The 23,048-nt window shown below is 50.1% G+C and overlaps 1 protein-coding gene across 4 annotated transcripts in view; it reads right to left on the bottom strand.

The window, feature by feature from the left end:
* Positions 1–23,048, bottom strand: part of AGO2 (argonaute RISC catalytic component 2) — a 517,461-nt gene that overhangs the window by 400,010 nt on the left and 94,403 nt on the right. For 2 of the 4 annotated variants that reach the window (XM_086966263.1, XM_086966266.1), the window contains exon 4: positions 17,211–17,392. In XM_086966263.1, coding sequence (XP_086822389.1) covers positions 17,211–17,392 — 182 coding nt within the window. Of the gene's footprint in view, positions 1–17,210; positions 17,396–23,048 lie in introns of all 4 variants that reach the window. The other 2 variants (XM_086966265.1, XM_086966262.1) reach the window with 1 other exon arrangement.

Below are 23,048 nucleotides of genomic sequence, written 5' to 3' on the forward strand. Positions count from 1 at the left end.
TTCAACTCTTTCCTAAATTGGCTGGTACTGATCATTTTGTAGATGGTATGGACAGCTTTTGACAAACCAAGTGTCTATGTATGGATAGGTGAGGTGTCCTAGACATCTAGGATGAGCAGCCATGGGATCATGTGTTCTGAACATTTTCTGGATGCTGAGCGAAGGCCAAAAGGTACAGTGCAAACTTGGTAATAGTGACAGGCTACCTCAGATGTTAGGAATTTGCAGTGTTTTCAGTCAACAGGTATGTGGAAGTGAAGCAATGTCATATTCATTATTCATGACCATATGCATTACCATTCTGAACAATTCCTTCCTTCAAAATGGGTTGAGCGGTCTTAGAACTAGAAGGGTCTCTTTCTTTTGAGATCCTTGGACTAGAACCCAACTTTTTGATGATTCAGGACCGGCTCCATGGCTTCCTTCTGTGGCATGTTGCAAATCTATGTTTCAACAAAGCCATGCGACTTCTGGCGTAGGTGCTTTTGGTGATGCTCGTTGGACTCTAGCGTTTGGCCAAAGTTATGGGTGACATCTAGGCCTCCTCTGCCCAAGGTGTTTTTTTCCCACTTCTCGAATGCTGATATTGTGCCCCATACAGGGTCTGAAACCCAGGGTGGTTGGCAGGGTGCCTTAAAGTTGTGAATGACTTCTAGTGTCCTGTCCGTTTTGTTATTCGCCTCTACACTTGGATGAGGTTCTACTGTAGGCGTGGGTATGGGATGACCTGTAGAGTGGTGGTTATTCTTGAGGGGGTATAGTATGGCTGATACGGATATGTGTATTTGTAATGCACACCATCACTCGTCAATATATCCAAGATGTGTGCCCAGCCCTGCCTATGGTACATTGGTAAATTAAAAAGGCAGGCATTCAGTTTCTTCCGAATTCAAGAAGAGAGGAAGACACTCTGATGTGGAGTAGGAGGACGCTTTAGGAGTGATGTAACAGAATGTCTGTCCTCCTGAAATGGTTCTATGTATGCGTGGGATGTGTGCGAGTAAACGTCCTGCGTAGCGGTCTTACTGGTTGGTAGAAGGAGAATAAAGTATTCAGGTAGGTGGGTCCTGCGTTGCAAATTGCCTTGAATGTGTATGTGAGGAATCTGAATTGAGCGAGTTTATAGATCGGGAACCAGTGGAGTTCCCTGAGGTGTGATGTGATGCGACTTCAGTGTGGAAGATGGAGGATGAGTATGGCTGCAGTATTCTGGGTGGTTTATCGCCTTCTAGGGATTTGCTTGGTAATCCCGGTGTGTAGGGTTTCATAGTATAATTTGTTGTTGACTAGGGCTTGAGTGACAGTGTTCTAGTGCTGCTTTGGAGCCATCTGAAGATATTTGTTAGCATCTTCAGGGTGTGGTAGCAGGATGCAGTGACGGCGTTGAATTGTACGCCATGTACAGTTTGCTCATGACGATTATTCCAAAGTTCCTGGTGTGAGTTCTGGGTGTGGGTCCGACTTTGGCCAGCCACTAGTTGGGAGGCCCATGGTGAGGTTTTCTTGCCAAAGATCATTAGTTCGGTCTTGTCTGTACTACCCTGCAGACAGTTGACTTTCATTCAGTTCGGTCATGCACCCAGAGAACTTTTTTCCTGTGTTGGAGGTTCTTGTCTCGATAGGAAAAGTAGGAGTTGTGAATCGACGGCGTAGGAGAGGATGTTGATGTTGTGTGCGCAGATGACAGTGGCCAGAGGGTTAAAGAGGGTGGGGCTGTGCGATGAACTTGGAGGCACTCGGCAGACGAGTTTGCTGGCTTCCAAGGAGCAAAGTTCCAGGCTGACAACTTGTGTTCTATCCATTAAGGAGGAGCAATTCCAGGGAAGAGCAGGAAATTGGATGCCAATCTCAAGCTGGCTCCTGAGAAGGATGGGGAATGAGACTGTGTCAAATGCTGTAAAGGAGAATGAAGGCTGCAAAGTCTTCGGTGTCAAGGATCATGCAGATGTAATATAGGTTGGTATGATGGGTTGATATGACCCGCGGTGTGAGTACGGTCTTTCTCTGATGCAAAAGGAATGCAGCAAATTGTAGGAAAGTGTCCCTTTTTGACATGGTCCTCCCCACTTTTTGCCTAGTATTTGATGCAATTTTGAATAAAGTGCACTAGTTCCTGCTAACCAGGTCCCCCATGCCAGTGCTCCTTCCCAAAAACATGATAACTGTTCAAATGCACCCCAGGTGGTAAGACCTTTAGCACTTCTGTAGGTCCTAGTAAATGGTAGCCCTGGTACCTAGGGCATGGGTACTAAAGGGGGTCCAGAAGGACTGCAACAGCCGATTGTAGGAAAGTGACCCTTTTTGACATGGTCCTCCCCACTTTTTGCCTAGTATTTGATGCAATTTTGAATAAAGTGCACTAGTTCCTGCTAACCAGGTCCCCCATGCCAGTGCTCCTTCCCAAAAACATGATAACTGTTCAAATGCACCCCAGGTGGTAAGACCTTTAGCACTTCTGTAGGTCCCTAGTAAATGGTAGCCCTGGTACCTAGGGCATGGGTACTAAAGGGGGTCCAGAAGGACTGCAACATGTATTGTGCCACTCTACAGAACACACCACCAAACTCATTCAGACTGCCACTGCAGGCTGCGTGAAATGGTGAAAACAAGTGTAAAAACATGGCATGGCACACACCCTGGGTGCCATGCACTAAGTCGCCCCTACAGCAGGCCTTATAGAGCTAAGGCAGGGTGCATTATATCACATGCAAGGACATATCTACATTAAGCTCATGTGCTCATGTGCTGTTTAGTTCAATTACAAAATAGTACACAAGAACAGAGAAGCCATTTTAAGTATAAGTACTAGGCACAGGTCATTATGAGTTGCAAAGTTATATGATGGTTTTACTCAAACCTATGTTTGATATCCAAGACATGCACCCAGAAGGCACATTTGAGGTGCCTCCTGAAACTCCTACCGCTAGTGTGCTATCTGACTGGTATCGTCCAGCATGCCACCACATACATGGGTCTGACCCCCTGCAGGTGAGACCCCATGCTCTCTGAGGCAAGAAACAATGCCTGCTCCAGAGGAAGGTGTTCACACCTCCTCCATCAGGACGGTTAGTGGCTTCAAAGTACCTGCCACCTTTGATATGCGACCCCGGCTTCCCCCAGACCTGAGAGATGCCCTCCCATGCCCTGAGGCCCATTTGGCATCAGGACAGGCGGGAAATTAGCAATCTGAGTAGGCGTGTTGCATCACCAGGATAGTCACAAACCTAAGGTTCTTTCTGCCGGTGTAGTAGGGCCTGGAAATAAAGTTGACAACTTCACTGGTTCATTTAGGTGGAACTGTGATGGTACCTTAGGTATAAATGTAGGGTTAGTTCGGAGAGTGACATAATGCTTCAAGAAATTCAAAAATGGTTCCTTAATAATGAACGCCTGAATTTCACTTAATCTCCGGGCAGATGTTAGAGCTGGAAGTAAGGCGACCTTCCATGTTAGAAATTTGAGGTCAGCCTTGTGGATGAGCTCGAATAGGTGTTTCATCAGCTGTGTGAGGACCGTATTGAGTTCCCACTCCGGTGGCGGGAGCCTAACCGGAGGGAAAGTTCGGAAAAGACATCTCATTAACTGCTTGATTGATGAGGATGAACATAGCGAAGGAATCTTAGCAACTTTCCTGAACATGGAGAGAGCAGCTAAATGGACTTTTACTGATGAAAAGGAGAGTCTAGAGCGAGCCAGATGCAGCAGATAAGGAAGAATTCGTTCTGTAGGTGCTTCTATTGAGTGTACCCTGTTAGATTCACACCAACAGCAAAACCTTTTCTATTTAAGATGATAAGTCTTAAGTGTGCTTTGGGCTCGTGATTTTGCTAAGATGTCACTGCAACCCTGAGGAATATGAAGGTCCTTAAATTCTAGGAAGTCAGGAGCCATGCGTGTAAATTTAGAGACCGAGGGTCTGGGTGAAGTATCTGCCCCTTGTTCCTCAACAGCATTGTAGGTGTTGGAAGAAGACGGATTAGCCGGTCCTGGGATAGCAAAATAAGTTCTTGGAACCAGTACTGGCGTGGCCACTGGGGGGCTATCAGCATGAGAAGGCAGTCCTCCCATTTCATCTTGCGTAACACCTTTGGTATCAAAGGGATTGGGGAAAAAGCGTAAGAAAAGATCCCTTACCATTGCATGGGCAGGGCATTCCCTCTTGACCCCTGTTGAGGATATCTGCTGGGTAATATTGGCATTTTTTGTTCTGCTTTGTTGCAAACAAATCCAATGTCGGTTTGCCCCAAACCTGGAACACTCTGTTCAGCTGGACTTGGTCTAATTCCCACTCGTGGCAGTCTGATAGGGATCTGCTGAGCATGTCCGCTAGGGTATTGTGGAGGCCTCTGACATGTTCCGCCTTGAGGGTTATGTTGTGGAGTGTGATCCATTCCCATACCTCCTGAGCCTCCTTTGATAACGTTGCCGATCTTGTCCCTCCATGTTCGTTCAGGTAACACATGCTGGTGGTATTGTCGGTTCAAACTAGTATTGATGATCCTGTAATCCTTGGAAGGAAAGCTTGCAACGATAGGAAGATTGCTCGCAATTCCAGGCTATTGATGAGTAGTTGTTTGTACTTCTGAGACCACTTGCCTTGTATTTGTAAATCTTGGAGATGACCTCCTCATCCTTCCATGGACGAATCTGTTGCCAGAACAAAGTCTGCGGGACTTTGTATGAACCTGAGACCTTGTGTCAGATTGGTCAACTGTGACCACCAGTGGAGAGCATCCACCATGCGTGGTGTGACCTTGATGATGTTGTTGTTGAAGCAACCGGTCGCTTGCTGCCATTGAAGATGTAGTTCCTCCTGTAAAGGTCTCATTCTGAGACGTGCCCAGGGAATGAGATTTATGGCCGAAGAGCACATTCCCAGGAGTGAAGCGAACATGCAAACAGAAAGGGACTTTCTTTTTGAGACCCGGAGTGCTAGCTTTTGGAGGTGAAGTGGTTTTTCTTGAGATAAGAATGCCTTGCACTGGATTGTGTCCAGACGCGCTCCAAGGAAAGGCAGGATTTGCTTCAGATGTAACTGGGATTGCTTCTGTTCACCCCAGAGAGGCAAAGAGATTGCGACATGTTGAAATGGCAGTCTACAGTGTGTTCCGAAGTACCTTTGATTAACCAATCGTCCAAGTACAGGAAGACCTGCATTCCCCAAGAATGCAACACTGTCGCTACCGGGGCCAGGCACTTTGTGAAGATCCTTGAAGCCGATTTTAGTCCAAACGGGAGCAGCTTGAACTGATAATGGGCACCAGCCACAGTGAAGCGGAGATACTTGCGGTGTTTTGGATGGATTGGGATTGGAAGTAAGCGTCTTCCATGTCTAAAGAAGCCATAAAATCTCCCTCGTTCAGGCAGCTTAGAATCTCTGACCGGGTGACCATGTGAAACCATTGTTTTTTGAGGAATCTGTTGAGATTGCGAAGGTCCAGGATAGTTCGCCATTCCCCTGATTTCTTTTTGATTAGGAAAAAACGGGAGTAGAAACCTGTCCGTTTCTGATGTACTAGGACCTTTTCTATAGCATTCTTGAGGAGCATTGTATAAGCTTCTTTGAACAATAAGTGAAGACTAGGGGGAGGGGGTCCCCTGGGCGGAGTGGTTGGTGGCTTGTTGACAAATTCTAGGGTGTATCCATTTTTCACTAGGTCTAACACTCATTGGTCGGAGGTAATTTCTTGCCACTGGTCCAGATGAGATGAAATTTTCACGCCCACGGAGAGGGGAGGAAATAAAATTGGCGCCCGGCTGAACTCACTGTTTTCTGTTAGAGTCTCGCCCTTGATTGTTGGAACGTTTTCAGCCTTCTTGGCGAGAGAAAGCAGCCGTATTGGATTGGCGGTATGATGATTGGTAATTTTGCTGATACGGAGGCTGATATTGGCTGTTTTGTTGTGTATTGTAACCTCCTCTAGAGGAATAGCCACGCCCCCTAGCGCCTCTAAATGTTCCACACTTGTATTGTAGGGAACCTAAAGATCTTGCCGTATCAGTGTCAGTATTGATTGCTTCGAGGGCTTTGTCAATATGTTTGCCAAACAAAGATTTGCCATCATAGGCCATGTCTAATATTTTTGTTTAGACTTCTGGTCGGAAGGTGGTAGCTTTTAACCAACCCTGGCGCCTGAAAATTGCAGCCCCAGCTAATTGCCTGAAATTTGTACTGATAATGTCCAGAGCGCAATCAATAGTCTCTGCTGCTGCGCGCTCTCCCTCCAGTAACATTTTCCACGCTTCCTGTTTCTTGACGAGGTCAATCAGACCAGCCATATCCGACCACATTTGGCGATCATAACGCCCTATGATCGCTAATAAGATTGCTGCCCTGATGGAAGCTGCAGCAATGGTTAAAAACGTTTTACCTAGGAGACCAAGACGACGTCCCTCTTTGTCCGGCGGTGTACTGATGGGCGTTGCTGGATTTTTGGACCTTTGTTGGGCGGCCTGTGAAATGACAGAACCCGGCCTAGGGTGTCCGATAAGGCAGGACGGACTGTTGGCCGGAGCACAATATTTTTTTATCTACCCGTGGAAGCACAGCAGGCACGGATGCAGTGTTTTTCATAATCTTGATGCCCTCGTTCCATATATAATCTATGATCGGAATGGCTCTGGTAATTTTCCTAGTCTCCTCTTTAAAATCGTGTTGGAAACATTCAGTTTGTTCCACAGTTACTGGAAGTTGAAGTCTAGTTGCAGCTCGCTGCATGAGGTTATGAAATTCACCTAGATCTTCTGGTGGTGAGTCCGATGGTTGTGGAGTTGGTGGTGAAGGCATAGGGATAATATAAAAATCCCATGGGTCATGGGACGGGGATCACCAGAGGGCACTGCATGAGGTACACAGGATACACTGATGCATACATTACGGGACTGCATAGGTCAAAACTCCCTTTTGTCACCCCGGCAGTCGGTAATGGTCCCACACTAACTATGGGGGGGTTACTCTTGCGTTATGGGTAGAATGCTGTGTAGCTGGCTGGGGGCAGCGGGACGTGAGGTTTCTGAACAGACACCGTATATTTTTTTTTAACATTGCATATAGATATGATTGGTTAAGGACTAATGTGGATATTGCAAGTGAAAGGTTATCGCTGAGCATAACATACGGAATTATGTTGTATTCTTGCATTGATCTGATGTGCCTGCCCATGTAGCTTCCGAATAGACTGTAAGACAATGTTTTTTGCCGGTTTGTATTGCTGTACTTGAAATGCCATAAATAAAATAATTTTAAAAAAAGATTAACAAGCAGGAGTACTTTGATCAAGAGAGTGTTGGTCAAACTAAGATCCAGGGTATGTCCAGCTGCACTGGTTGTAGGTCAAGTTTGGTTAATGTTTGTAACCCTTTGAAAGATTCCAGAATGTCTTTGGCTAGGGGAAAAGGATAATGATCCGTGATGGAGATATTTTTCAGATCGCGATTTGTCAAAACAGGATCTTTGTCATCACTTTTACTGATGTCATGTACCGTGAAAGATAGTGTGTGATTGCTAGCACTGCCTCTACAAGAACCTGCTTCTTTTCTGTCAAGAAAAGAAGAAAAGGTTTTATTATAAAAAAAGAATAAACAAATTCAAATTAAGAATCCCATGGGTCCAAGTGGGGATTTTCTGGCAGGTCACCTCTTCCACTTCCTCATCTGAAAAAGTGTCTGGAGTTCAAGGAGGCTGAGGAGGCTGGTGCTCTTGAGAAGGTTCTGTAACTGGAAACATTGGCGTCAGAACCTCGGGTGGAGGAACAGGATCTGGAACCACCACAGGCTGAGGTGGTGGAATGACCTGCTGCGGGGGAAAGCGCTGCCTATAATCAGCTAACATGGCTTGCAAGTCCTGGATAAGGTTAGAAGGCAGATGGCATGGCTTGCAAGTCCTGGGTAAGGTTAGAAGGCAGATGGCTGGAATCCGAAAGCCCAGAATGCCTCTAGTATTCCGTGTGATGAGGAACAACAATGTCCTCTTGGTAGTAGTGCTCATTGTAGTTATCCTCATCTTCCTCTTCATCTTGACATTTAATATTCAGTTCAGAAGGATGACTAGCTACCCCAAAAGCTGCTCATCATCGTTGCCATAGTCATCATCCTCCTCTTGGGCATATGTCTCAAGGTGGTGAGATGGAGTAAGAGGAGAGACATATGAACAGGCATGTCTTTGGTACGATTTAAGCTGAAAACTTTTTGATGAAATAGGCGTTGAAAAAGTTACTGCCGCTAAAACCTTAGTTGGAGCAGATTCCATCACTGTAACTGGTACTGTTGTCGACGGGATCATTGCAAATTGAGTTACCGTCGATGGACTCTTCATTTTAATCGCTGTTGGTGGGATCATCGTCGACGGTCTCGACGTCATTGACGCCCTCGACATAGACGGGACCATTGTCGACGGGACCATCGTCGACTTATCGACGGGACAGTCGTCGACGGGCTCGACGTCGACGGGACCATCGTCGACGGACTCAACGGGATAGTTGTCGATGGGCTTGGTTTCTTCGTCGACGGGGCACTCTTATGCAGCATAGTAGAAACCTGTGTCCTAGTCGACGAAAGTTTCGCCGACGGTGGAAGCTTTGTCGACGGTACTTTCGTCGATGAGTGTTTTAATGACTGTCGATAAGGCCTTCGTCGACGAGTCTTCGACGACAGTCACAATAGAAATCCTCGCCGAAAGAATAGGAGGAGTTATAGAAGTAGTAGATATAGTTGCCGTCGACGAAGGAGCTGAAGACATGACAGAAATCATCGACAATATAGGTAAAGCTGAGGAAATAGAACAGCTTTTACTCACAGTTTTGGAAGATTAACTTTTAGAGTACTTGAGAGCTGTAGCCTGTGGAGACTGTATAGGCCCAGATGAAATAGAGGGAGATCTCTGAGAAGGACCAGAAGTAGAGTGGGAGGATTTATGATGTTTTCTCCCCTCACTTGACAAACTGTCCTGAGATCTAGCTCCCTTGCTGGAAGTGGAGGCTCTATCATCATCTTCAGCTAAAGAAGATTTAAGCCACAACAGGACTCTTGCCTCCCTATCCCTTAGGATTTTAGAAGGGAAGGTTCGGAAAGTCTTACAATCTTTTGCCTCATGTTTAGGGTAGAGGTAGTAAATGCAGTCCTTAATTGATCATCAACATGAACTCTTTTTGTCACAGGTTCTACAAGGTTTGAACAAGGCCTTCTTGTCAGACATCTTGAAGGATAAACTGAGTTGTCACTCAGGTAGACTCCCTTTCACACGATGTGCGGTGAAAATCTGTGGAGAACTGGCTCTGCAGAGAGTGTTCTAGAGGGTGCTGATAGCTGATTAGTTGGGACCAAGACTCTGGTCTTTTTAGCATAATGATGTAGATAGGCTACTTGGATCTAGGCCGCAGGCTTTTTTCTTTAGGGCCTACTACTATCATTTACTTTTGGCACTGCTTTTTTATTTACCGTGGGACTCCCACCTCGGCGACGGGGAATGAGTCAGGCATGTGAATCTATGAAAGATACCCCAATACTGGATAACCTGTGGTACCCTATGTGGGGACTGCTTACAGGGTCATGACCTGTCATAAAAATGTGCCTTTTCCACCACCTCGTACACTTACAAGGGTGAAGGTTTGGCCTTTAATTCCTATTTTAATGTGAACTTCGATAGTCTGAGCAGACTGAAAACCTTATTGTTTCAGAAGGAATTTTCTTTAACATCTGCAGAAGAATTGTTTGTTCTGCAAGTTGCAAGGTTTTCTTCTAAAATTCAAAGGCTGGGGGGCGTGGCCAAGATGGCGGTGTGAGCAGACGTGTCTCGTCGAGCTCCCGCCGTTGGCCGCTGTTTTACCGCTACTATCGCATCCCTTCTGGCCCCGGGTGGCTCCCCGGAGTGCCCGGACCCGACACCAGTGCAGCAGTGTCCCTGAGGGGCAGCACAGCGGATCGGCGGTGCCCAGATCCTGCCAACTCCGAGCGGGCTGGACGCGGCTCGTTGGGGCCTGTGGAGGCCGGGACAGCGACAACGAGGCCGCGAGGGGTGGAGCCAGGTGGCCGACGCTAACGCATCCCCGGCGGGCAGTGGCAGGTCCGACCCGCGCGGCTGTGCGCGAGGCTCCTCGGAGGGGGCTTCTGCGGACCTGCTGTCTTCTCTTGGCGACACGGCCGGACCTCCTGGGCCGCGGACGGAGCTGCTGGTGAGCGGCGGCCGGGAGAGGCACAACGGCACTTGCGATCGGCAAGAGACCAGAGGTGAGGTGAGAGGGGTGCCCGGACAACCCCCCCTGCGTCACGCCAGTTAAAGACTGTAGTTTGGGGACAGCCGGGGGGAGCTAGTAGCAGCGCCGGCAAACCCCACGCGGTGCATCGCTCCTGAAGCCCTCCCCGATCCCGGCCGTCATTGCCTGTCTCTATGGGCCGCCCTCTTGTGGGACCGGTGGCATGACTGTGGGGCGCCCTCGCTGGGCATACCCCCTATACCTCCCCCTATTTGGGGCAACGCATCACCCCTGCAGCCTCGCTCCTACCACTTAGCGCGCAAGAGCTGGGTGCGGAGCCTTGTACCCACGCGAACTCCGGGAGCTGAAGGTGTGTGGGAGGGCCCCCCGTGTGCGCAGCGGGTGGCAGCAGGTCAGCGGAGGCAACGTGGAGACCCCACGACGGAGCGGTTACCTTGGGGGCCCCCAACGCGCACTGTACTGTCCTTAGCCCGGGTAGTGGACGGCTGCCTCGTGGCCTCCCGGGTTTGGCGAGCCGTGGGCCGCCATTTTGTGACTTGGCTCAGTCCTGCGCCCTGCCATATTGCCTAAAGCTAGACATTGACCGCCATCTCTGAGAAGGGGTGAAAACCTGTGCGACCTTCGGCCGAGTGGGGGGACCCCTGGAGGCAAGAGCACGTGGTACAGGGGGACCCTGCGGAGGTCTGCTGGGACTGGTCTCTACACTTCTACTGTAAAGGGCCTAGCTATTGGAGCCGCGGCATACTGTCGGCCCGGTCTGCCCTGCCCCGCCTTGTTCTGCTGACAGACCCGGGGGGTATGGCTGCTGGTAGGGTGCGCAAAGACAGGACCATTAAGGACTTGCTCACTACTGCCATCATGGGGAAGAAAACCGACCTTTAAAGTGCTGGAGCCCAGGCGGTGCCCACTAAACCGGTAGCCAGCTCGCCGGGCAAAAACTCCCAAAGCACAGATGAGCCTGTCACCAGGCCCTTCTTGGAGTCTCTGTTTAGCGGCCTAAGGGAGGATCTCAAACTCCTTAAGACTGAACTGAATGGAGAGATTCGGGAGCTGCGGCGGGACACGGACGCCATTGGGGAGCGGGTAGCGGACCTCGAGACGAAGAGCGACAGCCGGGATGTCGAGATGGAAGCACTCCAGAAAGAAATCATCCGCATTCACGACCAACAAGTTGACTTACAATCGCATGTTGAGGACTTAGAGAATCGTTCTCGAAGGCATAACATCCGAATCCGAGGAGTGAAGCTTACCCCGGACACAGCGGACCTCTTCCAGTTCACACAAGGCCTCTTCAACCACATTCTGGGCCGACCGGCGGACTCCGTTATAATCCTAGACAGGGCACACCGGACGGGTCCGCCCAGGGCCTCTGGTGCCCTGCCAGCAGATATCTTGGTGTGCGTCCAGGACTTTCGCACCAAAGAGGAGATCCTTAAAGCGCGACAGCTAGGCCCCATCACATATGGCGACCACTCACCAACGCTCTTTCAAGACCTAGCCGCCATCACACTGGAAAAACGCAGGTCGTTCAGGCCGGTCACTGCTGAACTGAGGCGCCTTGGTATCACATACAGTTGGGGACACCCGTTCCGCCTAGTGTTTAAATGGGACAATAAAGTACACCAGCTGCGGTCCCTCACTGATGCTTGCCGGTTATTGGGCATTGAAGAACCCGAGTCGGAAGGAGGCTCGCAATCTGGGAACGCCCCAGAGAATGGCTCTTCTAACCGATGGCGGCAGCAGAAACGGCGACGCAGGCCGCGTCGCCCACCCCAAGAGGAGATCCAAAAGGGTCAGAGAGCGGCAGTCGAGACGGCGGCAGTGGAGCTGGCAGCAACGGATAACGGCTGATGGACGGGAGCCGGGGGCCCGGGACCCCTCGGGCTAGACATAGATTGCCTCGGCGGTCGGCGGCGGGAGGGATCTCGATGGAGACGGACACATTCCCCTGCTTTTTCCACTCATCTGTGAAAGTTGAGGGACAGTATCGTACTTTTGAGGCTCTATGTTTTATGGTTTTCAATTTAGGGGTGGAGGGGGGAGGAGGGGAGGGATGGGGGTAGGGTAAGGGTAGTTCTGGTTGTGGGTTGGCGAGGGAGGGGTTCCAGGTCCAGGGGGTTCCGCAATGACAGGCAGGTGGGCATTCCAGGTTGCAGGGGACAAGCCATAGCTGGGCGCGACTCGGCACGGTCCCGGAGCCCGGTCGGGGGGGATTGTATGCACCGAAGGTCAGCGTGGGTGATCAGGGAAGGGAGGTAGGGATGATGATTTATGGCTTCTACTGAAGTGCGCATCCTCTCGCTGAACGTGCGAGGTCTCAACAACCCTATCAAACGCAAGGCAGTACTGTCGTGCCTCGAGCACTCACAAGCAGACATCTGTCTCCTCCAAGAGACGCACTTATTGCAGAAAGATTGCATACGCATGAAAGCACACACCTTTCCACACCAGTTTTTTTCGTCCGCACCAAACAAGAAAGCTTGGTTTGCTATACTGGTAGCGAGAAGGTTCCGGGGGCGGGTTCTGAGACAGGGAGCAGAAATCAAGGGGAGACTCTTATCATACCACTTCTCACTGGGGGGGGATCAGATTTCACGGTCTGTTCGGCCTTAACCTAGTGTTCGACACCGCCCTGGATAGGTCAGCGCAGCGCTCTACGCAGGCTGGGTCCTTATCTGAGGGAGAGTTGGCACGACAGAGAGCTGGGCATGGTAGATCTTTGGCGCAGTTTTCATCCTGGCGCCAGGGCTTACTCATACTTTTCTAGTGCACACCGCACTTACGCCAGGCTGGACTACTTCTTGGCCTCTACCTCCTTACATGCCCTGACCTCCACGGTAGAGATAGGAGTGGCATCCCTTTCTGACCATGCTCCCCTGTTGGCGACTTTCCTCTTCCCTCCGGCGCAGCGACCTCCCCGGTGCTGGCGTCTGCGGGACACACTGCTGCACCGCAAAGAGGTCCCGGAGAAAATAATAGGCGCGATCCACGATTACCTGCTACACAACAACACGGCGACCACACACTGGGCGGCCTTAAAGGCAGTCCTCAGGGGGGAATTCATAGCCTTAGCTGCGGCAGAGAAAGCGCGAGCGGAGAAAAGGAATGAACTAACGCAGAAAGTTAGGGAACTTGAGGGCATGCACCAAAGGACTTGCGCACCACGGATATGGAGGCAGCTGACCCTGGCTCGGAAACAATTGAGTGCGTTAGACCAAGACAGGGCGGTATTCGCGGCACTGAGGGTGCGCCACATGTACTACACGGGGGGATAGGTGCGGGCGCCTTTTGGGACGGGCACTCAGGGAGAAGCGTCAGCGTCAGGCAGTGCAGGAAATCAGAACGGCCGGAGGTAGCCTGGCCACAGAGGACAGGGAAATCGCGACCGCCTTCAGCGCTTTCTACACCTCATTGTACTCAGGGGAAACGCTGGATCTGGCAGCGGGCGATGCCTTTCTGGACTCTGCCCAACTACCGGCTCTTACCACAGATCAGGCGACGGCCCTGGACGGCGACATACGACCCGAGGAGGTAATATCGGCCATCTCCAGCTGGGGAAAGCCCCAGGGCCGGACGGCTTCACGGCCCTCTTTTAAAAAAAATTCTGCATGCAGGTGGTGCCGCTGCTTACCACTCTATTCAATCATCTCTCGGAACCGGGATCGATCACGGAGGACTTGCTAGATGCCACCATTTCCGTGATCCCTAAACCGGGGAAAGACAAAACGAGCTGCGCAGCATATCGGCCCATCTCGCTTCTCAATATTGACTTGAAGCTCTATACGAGTATCCTCGCCACAAGACTCGGCCCGCTGATGCGGAGACTGATCGACCCAGACCAGACAGGGTTTATCTCGGAACGCCACACCATCGACAACACCAAAAGGGCACTACACCTTATAGAAAAGGCCACGCGTACGGAGGGTGAATATATGCTACTGTCCATCGACGCGGAGAAGGCCTTTGACTGCGTCCACTGGCCGTACCTGGAGCGGGTTCTGATACGGGCCGGATTGGGTGACCGTTTCCGCGCCTGGGTGCTCAACTGTTATTTAAGGCCCTCAGCGACAGTACGGGTCAATGGGTACTCGTCACCCCCCTTCCCTATAGAACGCGGCAGGGATGTCCCCTCTCCCCCTTATTATTTACCTTATATATGGAACCCCTGGCACAAGTGATGCGACTTACCCCGGAGATTCGCGGCATCAAGATGGGGGCCTTTATGCATACCATCAGCCTATACGCGGACGATGTCCTGTTGTCCCTCTCCTCCCCTCGTGAGTCCCTCCCGGCCTGTGTGGCGGTACTTGACACCTTCGCGGAGGTGGCTGGTTTTAAGGTTAACCTCAGCAAATCCGTGCCGCTTGACCTCTCCTTGGAGGCGTCCACGAAGACATTCTTACAGAGCCTCTTCCCCTTCCCATGAGCATCAGAGGCTGTCCCATATTTGGGTGTACAACTGGCACCTACTCTGCAGGGCACGGTTCGCCTGAACTATGCGAAACTAAGACACACGATACGGTCGGAGTTGGTCAGGTGGAAACACCTTCCAATGTAGTGGCTTGGCAAGGTGGCAGCGATAAAGATGACGATTCTGCCGCAAATATTGTATTTATTCAGAGCTGTCCCTATGCGGCCGCCGGAGGGATGGATTCGTCAGACCCAAGCTGAACTGGCCAACTTCATACGGAATGGGCGGCGCCCGCGTATGAAACTACTCTTGGCAATGCTGCCTCCTGAACAAGGAGGATTGGGCCTCCCGGACCTGCTCCTATACTTCCAAGCAGCACAGTTACGAACGCTTGTGGAGTGGAGCAAATGGGAATCGGAGAAGCACTGGCTCTTCCAAGACCAGGCAGTGGCGGGTCGCACTCTGCAGGAGGTACCTTTCCTGCGGCGGCGCCATCGACCCCCGAATCTCTATGCTTCCTTCATTACGAGGACGCCCCTGGAGGTGTGGGATCAAGTGAGCATACCGCATGAACTAACGTCGTTCCCATCCCCGCTGACACCTCTAGTGTCCAACCCTGACTTTGGTCCCGGCATGGACGTGGTGGCTTCTGCAAAATGGGGCCCTGCGGGTTGTAAAGTGTTGTCCCACATCTATGCCGAGGAGGGAGCAATCCCCTTTGATGCCTTCCGCCGGGAATTTGGTCTGCCGGAGGAGGAACGTCTTCGCTACCTCCAGGTGCGACACTGGGTGCTCCATCCCACCGTTAGAGCGGGGGCTGACCGCAGACTCAGCGACTACGAATACTGGCTGCTTTCTAGGAAAAATGACCGCGGCTTGATATCGGATCTTTACCGCATGCTCCTGGGCAGATACGCACATATTCACAATGCAGGAAGGGCAAGGTGGGAAAGGGACTTGGGGCGCACGCTGAGTAATAAAGAGTGGGAAGGCATTTGTTATAGGGCCCGTCATTCTGCGCACCACATGGGATTAACGGACACTCTCACCAAACTGGCCACATACTGGTATTACACCCCTGAAAAACTTCACGAGATGGACCACACACGAGACGCGCTCTGCTGGCAGGGCTGCGGGGAGAAGGGTACACTGGTACACTTGTTGTGGGGCTGTTCTCACCTGCAGGCTTATTGGAATCAGGTGCTAGATGAAATAGATCTACACTTAGACACCACCATCCCGAGGTTCCCCGCATATGTGCTGCTGGGCTCTCCCAATCCCATCACTTACCCCCTGCGCTCCCACAGAGGAAGGTTGATAGCTATAGCCTTGGGATCGGCGACACAAAATATTCTCACTTACTGGCGCACTACACATGTCCCCACTTTTCAGGGCTGGCTGCACAGTCTCTGGTACGTCCTGGGGATGGAGAAACTGTCACTGATTGCTAAAGGGGAGGGCGACAAATATCCAGAATTATGGCAACCCTTCTTGACGCTTCTGGCTTCTGAATTTAGAGAAGTGACCTGCCCCCGATACCTACGCCTGTTGCGGCTGTCTCAGCCGGCTGCCATAAATACTGAGGCCTGAGAGACCACTGTTACGAGTTAGGAAAATGGACCTGGAACTGGGGTAGGGGGTGGGTAGGCTTGGGGGGTGGAGGGGACGGGGACATTTTGTTTTGGTTATGGTTCTTTTTACCTTGTTTGGACACTGCTAAGCTATTTCGACGCAGACCCGATTGCAGGAGCTGTTACCTTGATGTGGTACCCCACTATTCCGTGTCACCACCGATGGTGCTTTGAAGACACTCTATTAACACTTGGGCTTCAGGACAGGGTCCGCAACACGCATATGTCCAAGCACTCTTCTCTCCCTTTTCCCTGTTTTGACCTATTCCTAAAAGCTGTATTGATGCTGGTTGGGCTGAATGTTGACGCCACACCAGTCTGTGAAGCATATTGGTATGATGTACTGAATTTGCAGCACAATAAACAACGTTTATACATAAAATTCAAAGGCTTCTATGGACTAACCTCCCACAACACTTCGGAGAACTTATGCACTGCATATTTAATGCTTCAAATACTGGTGGAGTAGTAAATGCTTTATTTTTATTTTTTTAAACGATTGGGTCTGGGTTTGTTAGTAGTATCCAGACTGTCTATGGAGTGCTTCCATCTTTCATACAGTCCCTGGTTTCCAGTGTCTTACTGAATTAGTAGGAACTGCACAACATGACATGCTTCTATTTACTGACTTAGACAGATATTTTACGAATTGTTGTCTTGACTTTAATGTTATTTTGTTTCTACTTAAAACACTTTTTTCAGAACAATCCTGCTAATTTGTGCCATTGCTAGCAGTGGTAAGGCCAGGTTTTCTCTTTGTATAGAGTCAAACTATCAAAGACCGTATCCTGGACTAGTCTGAAGCTATTGTAAGAGCTGGAAAGTTAAGAAATCTATACAAACAAGTTCACCTCAATGAAATAATAATAACAATGAAAACAGATATGCACCCATTTTCCCCAACAGAACATAAAAATTTTACCTTTGCTTTAATTGCTTTGCCAGTCAGTTTCTTACCTCATAGAGGGTAAATGTCTCATCACTACGTCTAATGCCTGGATTGTTTCAAAAGGGACACTAGGCAACCGCCCAGAGAGAGCATCGTGTAAAGCCTGCAGACTCACACAGGCCATCCACTTTATAGCAACCTTAAAAATCCTGTCTTTCCCTTCTCCTGGCAATGTGACCTCCAACTCCACCTGCAACAATGCGAAATCAAGAAAAGATGATTCTTTCTGCTTTGAAACAAACAAAAGGATATATAACATGTTAAACGTGTTATGGAATTAAACTTTCCGTATCGCCTCAAGCACGAAGAAAAGGGATTTCCATGAACAAAAGAAATTAAGACAAACCCTAATCTATTGTGAGCAATTTAGAGAACAAAAAAAGATAAGCAACATCTGAAATTTTAAGCAAATGGAAGACTTAAAAGGCATATTACAAAACTCCTTATTTCCATCTATGATGAAGTAGATAACAAAGATCTCTCTTCCCAACTTAAGGGGTTTCTGCACCCACTTGATTTACTTGCTTTAGTTTTGAAGGAGGCTCTCATGTTGGAGCAGGATGTATCTAGTGAGCACACATGCTTTTATCTGATGGGGAGATTTTATGCTCTGCGAGGATCTATCAACTAAAGACCAGGGCAGGACAAAAGTATTAGGGTGAATTTGCAGTGAGAACTGAAAAGGTGAATCCCTGTTAATAGTAGTAATAGGATGGCGGAGCACTTGCCTACACCCATCTTGGTGTGCAGCCTACAGGTGTGGCCCACTAGACCCCTGCTTTGTGGCTGGCAAAATAATTGAGACTGTATTACCCAATGCAAATGGCCAGAGTAACAGATACACACATGCAGCTGAAGAGTGGAATGCAAGCCCCTAGAGCTGCTGAGATGTCGGAGCCTGGCCTCACAGGGGTGAGGAATAAAAACTCCTGGCGTGCTGAGGAGTGATATATAAAGTGGAAAGCCACTTATAATTGATCAGGAGCAAAAAGTCCTGAGTATTCTACACACTGTTCATTATGGATGGAAGTGATGGGAAATGGGCAGACCGCACTACAGTCTGATGGAACACTTCAGGTACTACTTCAGGCACCAGGTTTCTGCAGGTAGGTGGCAATGATCATCATACTGACAATCTCAACTGTGAGGCTACCACAAATAGAGCAGTCAAACTGAATATAAAGCAGGACCCAGCAACAACTGGAGGGACAACTGGCAAAAACAAAAAAAAGCCCCACTCCCTTTGTCTCCTTGCACTAGTTTTAACTTTCCATGCATCCATTCTCTGCCCTTCTCTCATCCATCCTCTGTCCTTCTCTCCCCTCTCTCTTCTCACTCTCTCCCCTCTCTCTTCTCACTATCTGATTGCTTGCTGTCTACGTGCGCCTCCTCCTCCTTTTTCTCTCACTCTTTTGAAGCCTCCCCGTTCCTGCTACAACTAACTGCGTGGAGATGGGGAAAGTGACAGAGGGACCAGGAGCTTTCAAGCCCTCCCACCCTCTCAAGGTTTTCCAGCACATTGGGAGTAAGTGCTTGGGGGAAAAAACACACCTGCCCGGCCCTATGACAGGAGCACCAGGAGCCGTGAAAAAAACAAACACAAGCTTGGCACAGCAATTTCAACTGAATCGAATATGCTACTTACCAGTATGCATCTGTTCTTGGCATGTAGGGCTGCTGACATTCATATCGCCGCCCTCCTCCCCGGCGCCTGTAGCAGCTGCAGAATTCACATATACTTCTAGCATGGTCATCATTTCACTGAGTTTCACTCCATCTTGGCCACAATGGCTAAAAGCAATCTGAGGATGGAGTCGATGCCCATGCGCACTGTAGTCCAGGGGAGGAGCCACCTATCTCGTGATACTTCGAAGACTCTTCCAGGACAACAATGTGCAATCATCCGGACCCAACACTAGGCGGCGCTCTATGCACAGATATGCACATGGCTGAATGTCGCCATGGCTCTGCGTCAGAAGGCTGGGTGTGAGACGTAGCCTTTGATGCGGTACCACGGACAGTTCCAGAAACGTGGTGTACCATAGTGAATATCAGATATGAATATCTGTGCATAGAGCGCCGCCTAGTGTTGGGTCCGGATGATTGCACATTGTTGTCCTGGAAGAGTCTTCGAAGTATCACGAGATAGGTGGCTCCTCCCCTGGACTACAGTGCGCATGGGCATCGACTCCATCCTCAGATTGCTTTTAGCCATTGTGGCCAAGATGGAGTGAAACTCAGTGAATGATGACCATGCTAGAAGTATATGTGAATTCTGCAGCTGCTACAGGCGCCGGGGAGGAGGGCGGCGATATGAATGTCAGCAGCCCTACATGCCAAGAACAGATGCATACTGGTAAGTAGCATATTCGGTTCGAGGCATGTGGGCTGCTGAATTCATATCTGTGCATAGAATAAATAGCAGTCCCTCCATTAAAGGCGGCCGCCTGTTTTGAGAACAGCCTGCCCTACAGCTGCCTGCTGTTTGGAGTGCACATCAACACAATAATGCTTTGTAAATGTGTGTGTGGTAGACCATGTGGCTGCTCTACATATGTCTTCCAAAGGAATGTTTCCAAGGAATGCCATAGAGGCCCCCAACTTTCTGGTGGAGTGGGCCCTTGGTGGAATGGTGAGAGTACGTTTTGCTTTCAGATAGCAGATCTGGATACATTTAACGATCCACCTAGCAATACCAGCCTTGGGAATAGGGTTACCTTTGTGGTGTGGTGCAAAGGCGACAAAGAGTTGCTTAGTCTTCCTAAAATCCTTGGTCCTATCGATGTAATAAATCAGGGCCCTTTTGACGTCAAGGGTGTGGAGCATCCGCTCCGCCAATGACTCCGGATTTTGGAAGAAAACAGGCAATTCAATTGTTTGGTTAATATGGAATTGAGACACTACCTTAGGAAGGAATTTAGGGTTAGTGCGAAGCACCACCCTGTTAGAATGAATTTGAATAAATGGCTCTTGGATAGTTAGTGCTTGGAGCTCACTAACTCGTCGCAGTGATGTAATCGCTACGAGGAAAGCCACTTTCCATGTCAAGAATTGAATCTCGCAGGAATGCAGTGGTTCAAAGGGAGGACCCATCAGCCGGGTGAGGACCACATTGAGGTTCCACTCCGGAGCTGGTGGAGTCCGCGGAGGAATGACTAGTTTGAGTCCCTCCAAAAAGGCCCTAATGGCAGGCACCCTGAAAAGGGAGAGGTGCTGCCTGTTCTGGAGATAAGCGGCCATTGCGGACAGATGTATGCGAATGGAAGCATAGGCCAGATTACATTTGTACAGATGGAAAAGGTAACAAATGATATTCTGAATAGACGCATCTAGCGGGTTAATGTTGTGGTCTGCACAATAAATGACAAACCGCCCCCATTTTGCCGCATAGCAAAAGCTCTGGTGGTGGGCTTCCTTGCCTCCCGAATGATGTCCATACAGTCAGGAGGCAAGTGCAGGTAGCCAAACTCTAAGACTTCAGGAGCCAGATCGCCAGGTTGAGCTGTTGCGGATCTGGATGCTGAATGTCGCCATGGCTCTGCGTCAGAAGGCTGGGTGTGAGACGTAGCCTTTGATGCGGTACCACGGACAGTTCCAGAAACGTGGTGTACCATAGTTGGCGAGCCCACGTTGGAGCAACTAGGATGAGAGTCATCGAGTGCTGCCTGAGCTTGCGTGCCACCAGCGGTATCAGAGGTGCTGGGGGAAAAGCGTACGCAAATTTGCCTGACCAGTTCATCCATATCGCATTGCCCTGCGATTGTGGGTGTGGGAACCTGGCAGCGAAGCTTTGGCATTTTGCGTTCTCCCTTGTGGCGAACAGGTCTATCTCTGGATGACCCCACCTTCGGAAGTACGGTTGGAGTACTGATGGATGCATCTCCCACTCGTGCATTTGGTGGCTGTGCCTGCTGAGCAGGTCCGCCATCTGATTGTCTTTGCCCGGGAGGTGTTTCGCCATGAGGAAGATGTTCCTCTGAATGGCCCACTTCCACATGCTCTGAGCAGGTGAGACAGCTGCGGAGAGTGTGTTCCTCCCTGCTTTTGAATGTAGTACATGGCCGTCATGTTGTCCGTCCGGATCAACACAACCTTGTTGCACAGATGTACTTTGAAGGCTTTGAGTGCCATGAAGATTGCCATCAGTTCGAGAACATTGATGTGCATCTTCCGTTGCTGTTGCGTCCATAGCCCCTGCACCGTGTAGTGGAGGACATGAGCTCCCCATCCCTGGAGAGAGGCGTCCGTCGTCAGGATGATCTGTGGCACGTGCTCTTGGAACGGTCGGCCCTTGCAAAGGTTTCGTGGATTCCACCAATGCAGAGAGTTGTATCCCCGACCGCTCACCAACACTAGGTCTTTTAACTGCCCGTGAGCCTGAGTCCACTGACGTGCTAAGCATTCCTGAAGCGGACGCATATGTAGCCTCGCGTGCGGGACTATGGAAATGCAGGAGGCCATCATGCCTATCAACTGCAGGAACACTCGTGCTGGAAGCGAGTGTTGAGGTCTGAATTTCTGTATCAGCGATTGAATGCTGTTGACCCTCACTGAATTGGTGTTTATGGTTGCGCCCAGATACTGCCGTACGTGGGCGGGCTGGAGGTGGGATTTTGGGTAATTCAGTGAGAATCCCAGATCGTGCAGGAGGTGAATGGTGTGGGACATGTGGGCGGCACACTGCTGGGCTGACTTCGCTTGGATGAGCCAGTCGTCCAGATAAGGGTAGACATGGATGTTCCGTCTTCTGAGATGCGCCGCCACTGTCGCCAGGCACACTCTGGGTGCTGTGGTGACACCGAAAGGCAAAACCTTGAACTGGTAGTGCTGGTTTTGTATGGTGAAACGGAGGTATTTCCTGTGTGAAGGGTGCAGTGGAATGTGAAAGTACGCATCCTTTAGGTCTAAAGTTGTGAGAAAATCCCCCTGCCTGAGCAACGGGAGCACTTGCTGCAGGGTTAGCATATGGAAGTGCTCCTACAGGATGTAGTAGTTGAGTGGCCTGAGGTCCAGGATGGGCCTGAGGGACCCGTCCTTCTTTGGTATAAAGACGTACAGGGAGTAGACCCCTGTGCCTCTTTCCTGCACCGGCACGAGCGCTATTGCTCTTTTTTGCAGCATGACGGTGACCTCCTGCTGCAATAAGTGCAAGTGCTCGTCCGACATAGGACGGTGTCTTGGGGGCATGTTGGGTGGAGTGGATGTTAACTCCAGACAATAACCATATTGGATAAGTTTTCTGACCCACCTGTCCGTGGTGATGGACTTCCAGACGGGCAAGAACTGCTGGAGTCTCCCCCCGACCGGTGTTGTGTGGTCGGGGGGCAGTGACAAGGCGTCACTGTTTGCTGGTGGCAGAGGATCTGGAGCTGTTGTTTCCACGTCCTCTGCCCTTGGCGCTGTTGCCATGATATCCACCTCGACTCTTGTTGGTGTAAGTAGTCTGAGTGTTGCCCTTGTAGTATTGCGTGGACTGGGAGAGCTGGCCCCTGGAGACGCCTCTAGTGCTGCAGCGACGAAAGGACCCACCCCGAAACTGCTGGGACTGTAAGGCACCCATGGATTTTGCAGTGTCAGTGTCCTTTATTTTTTCTAGGGTGGTGTCAATCTCTGGGCCAAACAGGTGATCTGGGTTAACCGTTTGGTTCAGGATGGTGGTTTGGATCTCTGGCTTAAATCCAGATATTCTAAGCCAGCCATGTCGCCGAAGCATAACACTGGTGTTTATAGCTCTGGCAGCGGTATCAGCTGCGTCCAGAGCGCACTTAATGGAAGCGTTAAGAGATTAGCTTCCCTTCCTGGATCAGCATCTCAGCCCCTTCCTTGAATTGATCAGGCAGGTGTTG

The sequence above is a fragment of the Lissotriton vulgaris genome, chromosome 4_1 (assembly GCF_964263255.1).
Source record: "Lissotriton vulgaris chromosome 4_1, aLisVul1.2, whole genome shotgun sequence".
Classification (NCBI taxonomy): Eukaryota; Metazoa; Chordata; class Amphibia; order Caudata; family Salamandridae; genus Lissotriton; species Lissotriton vulgaris.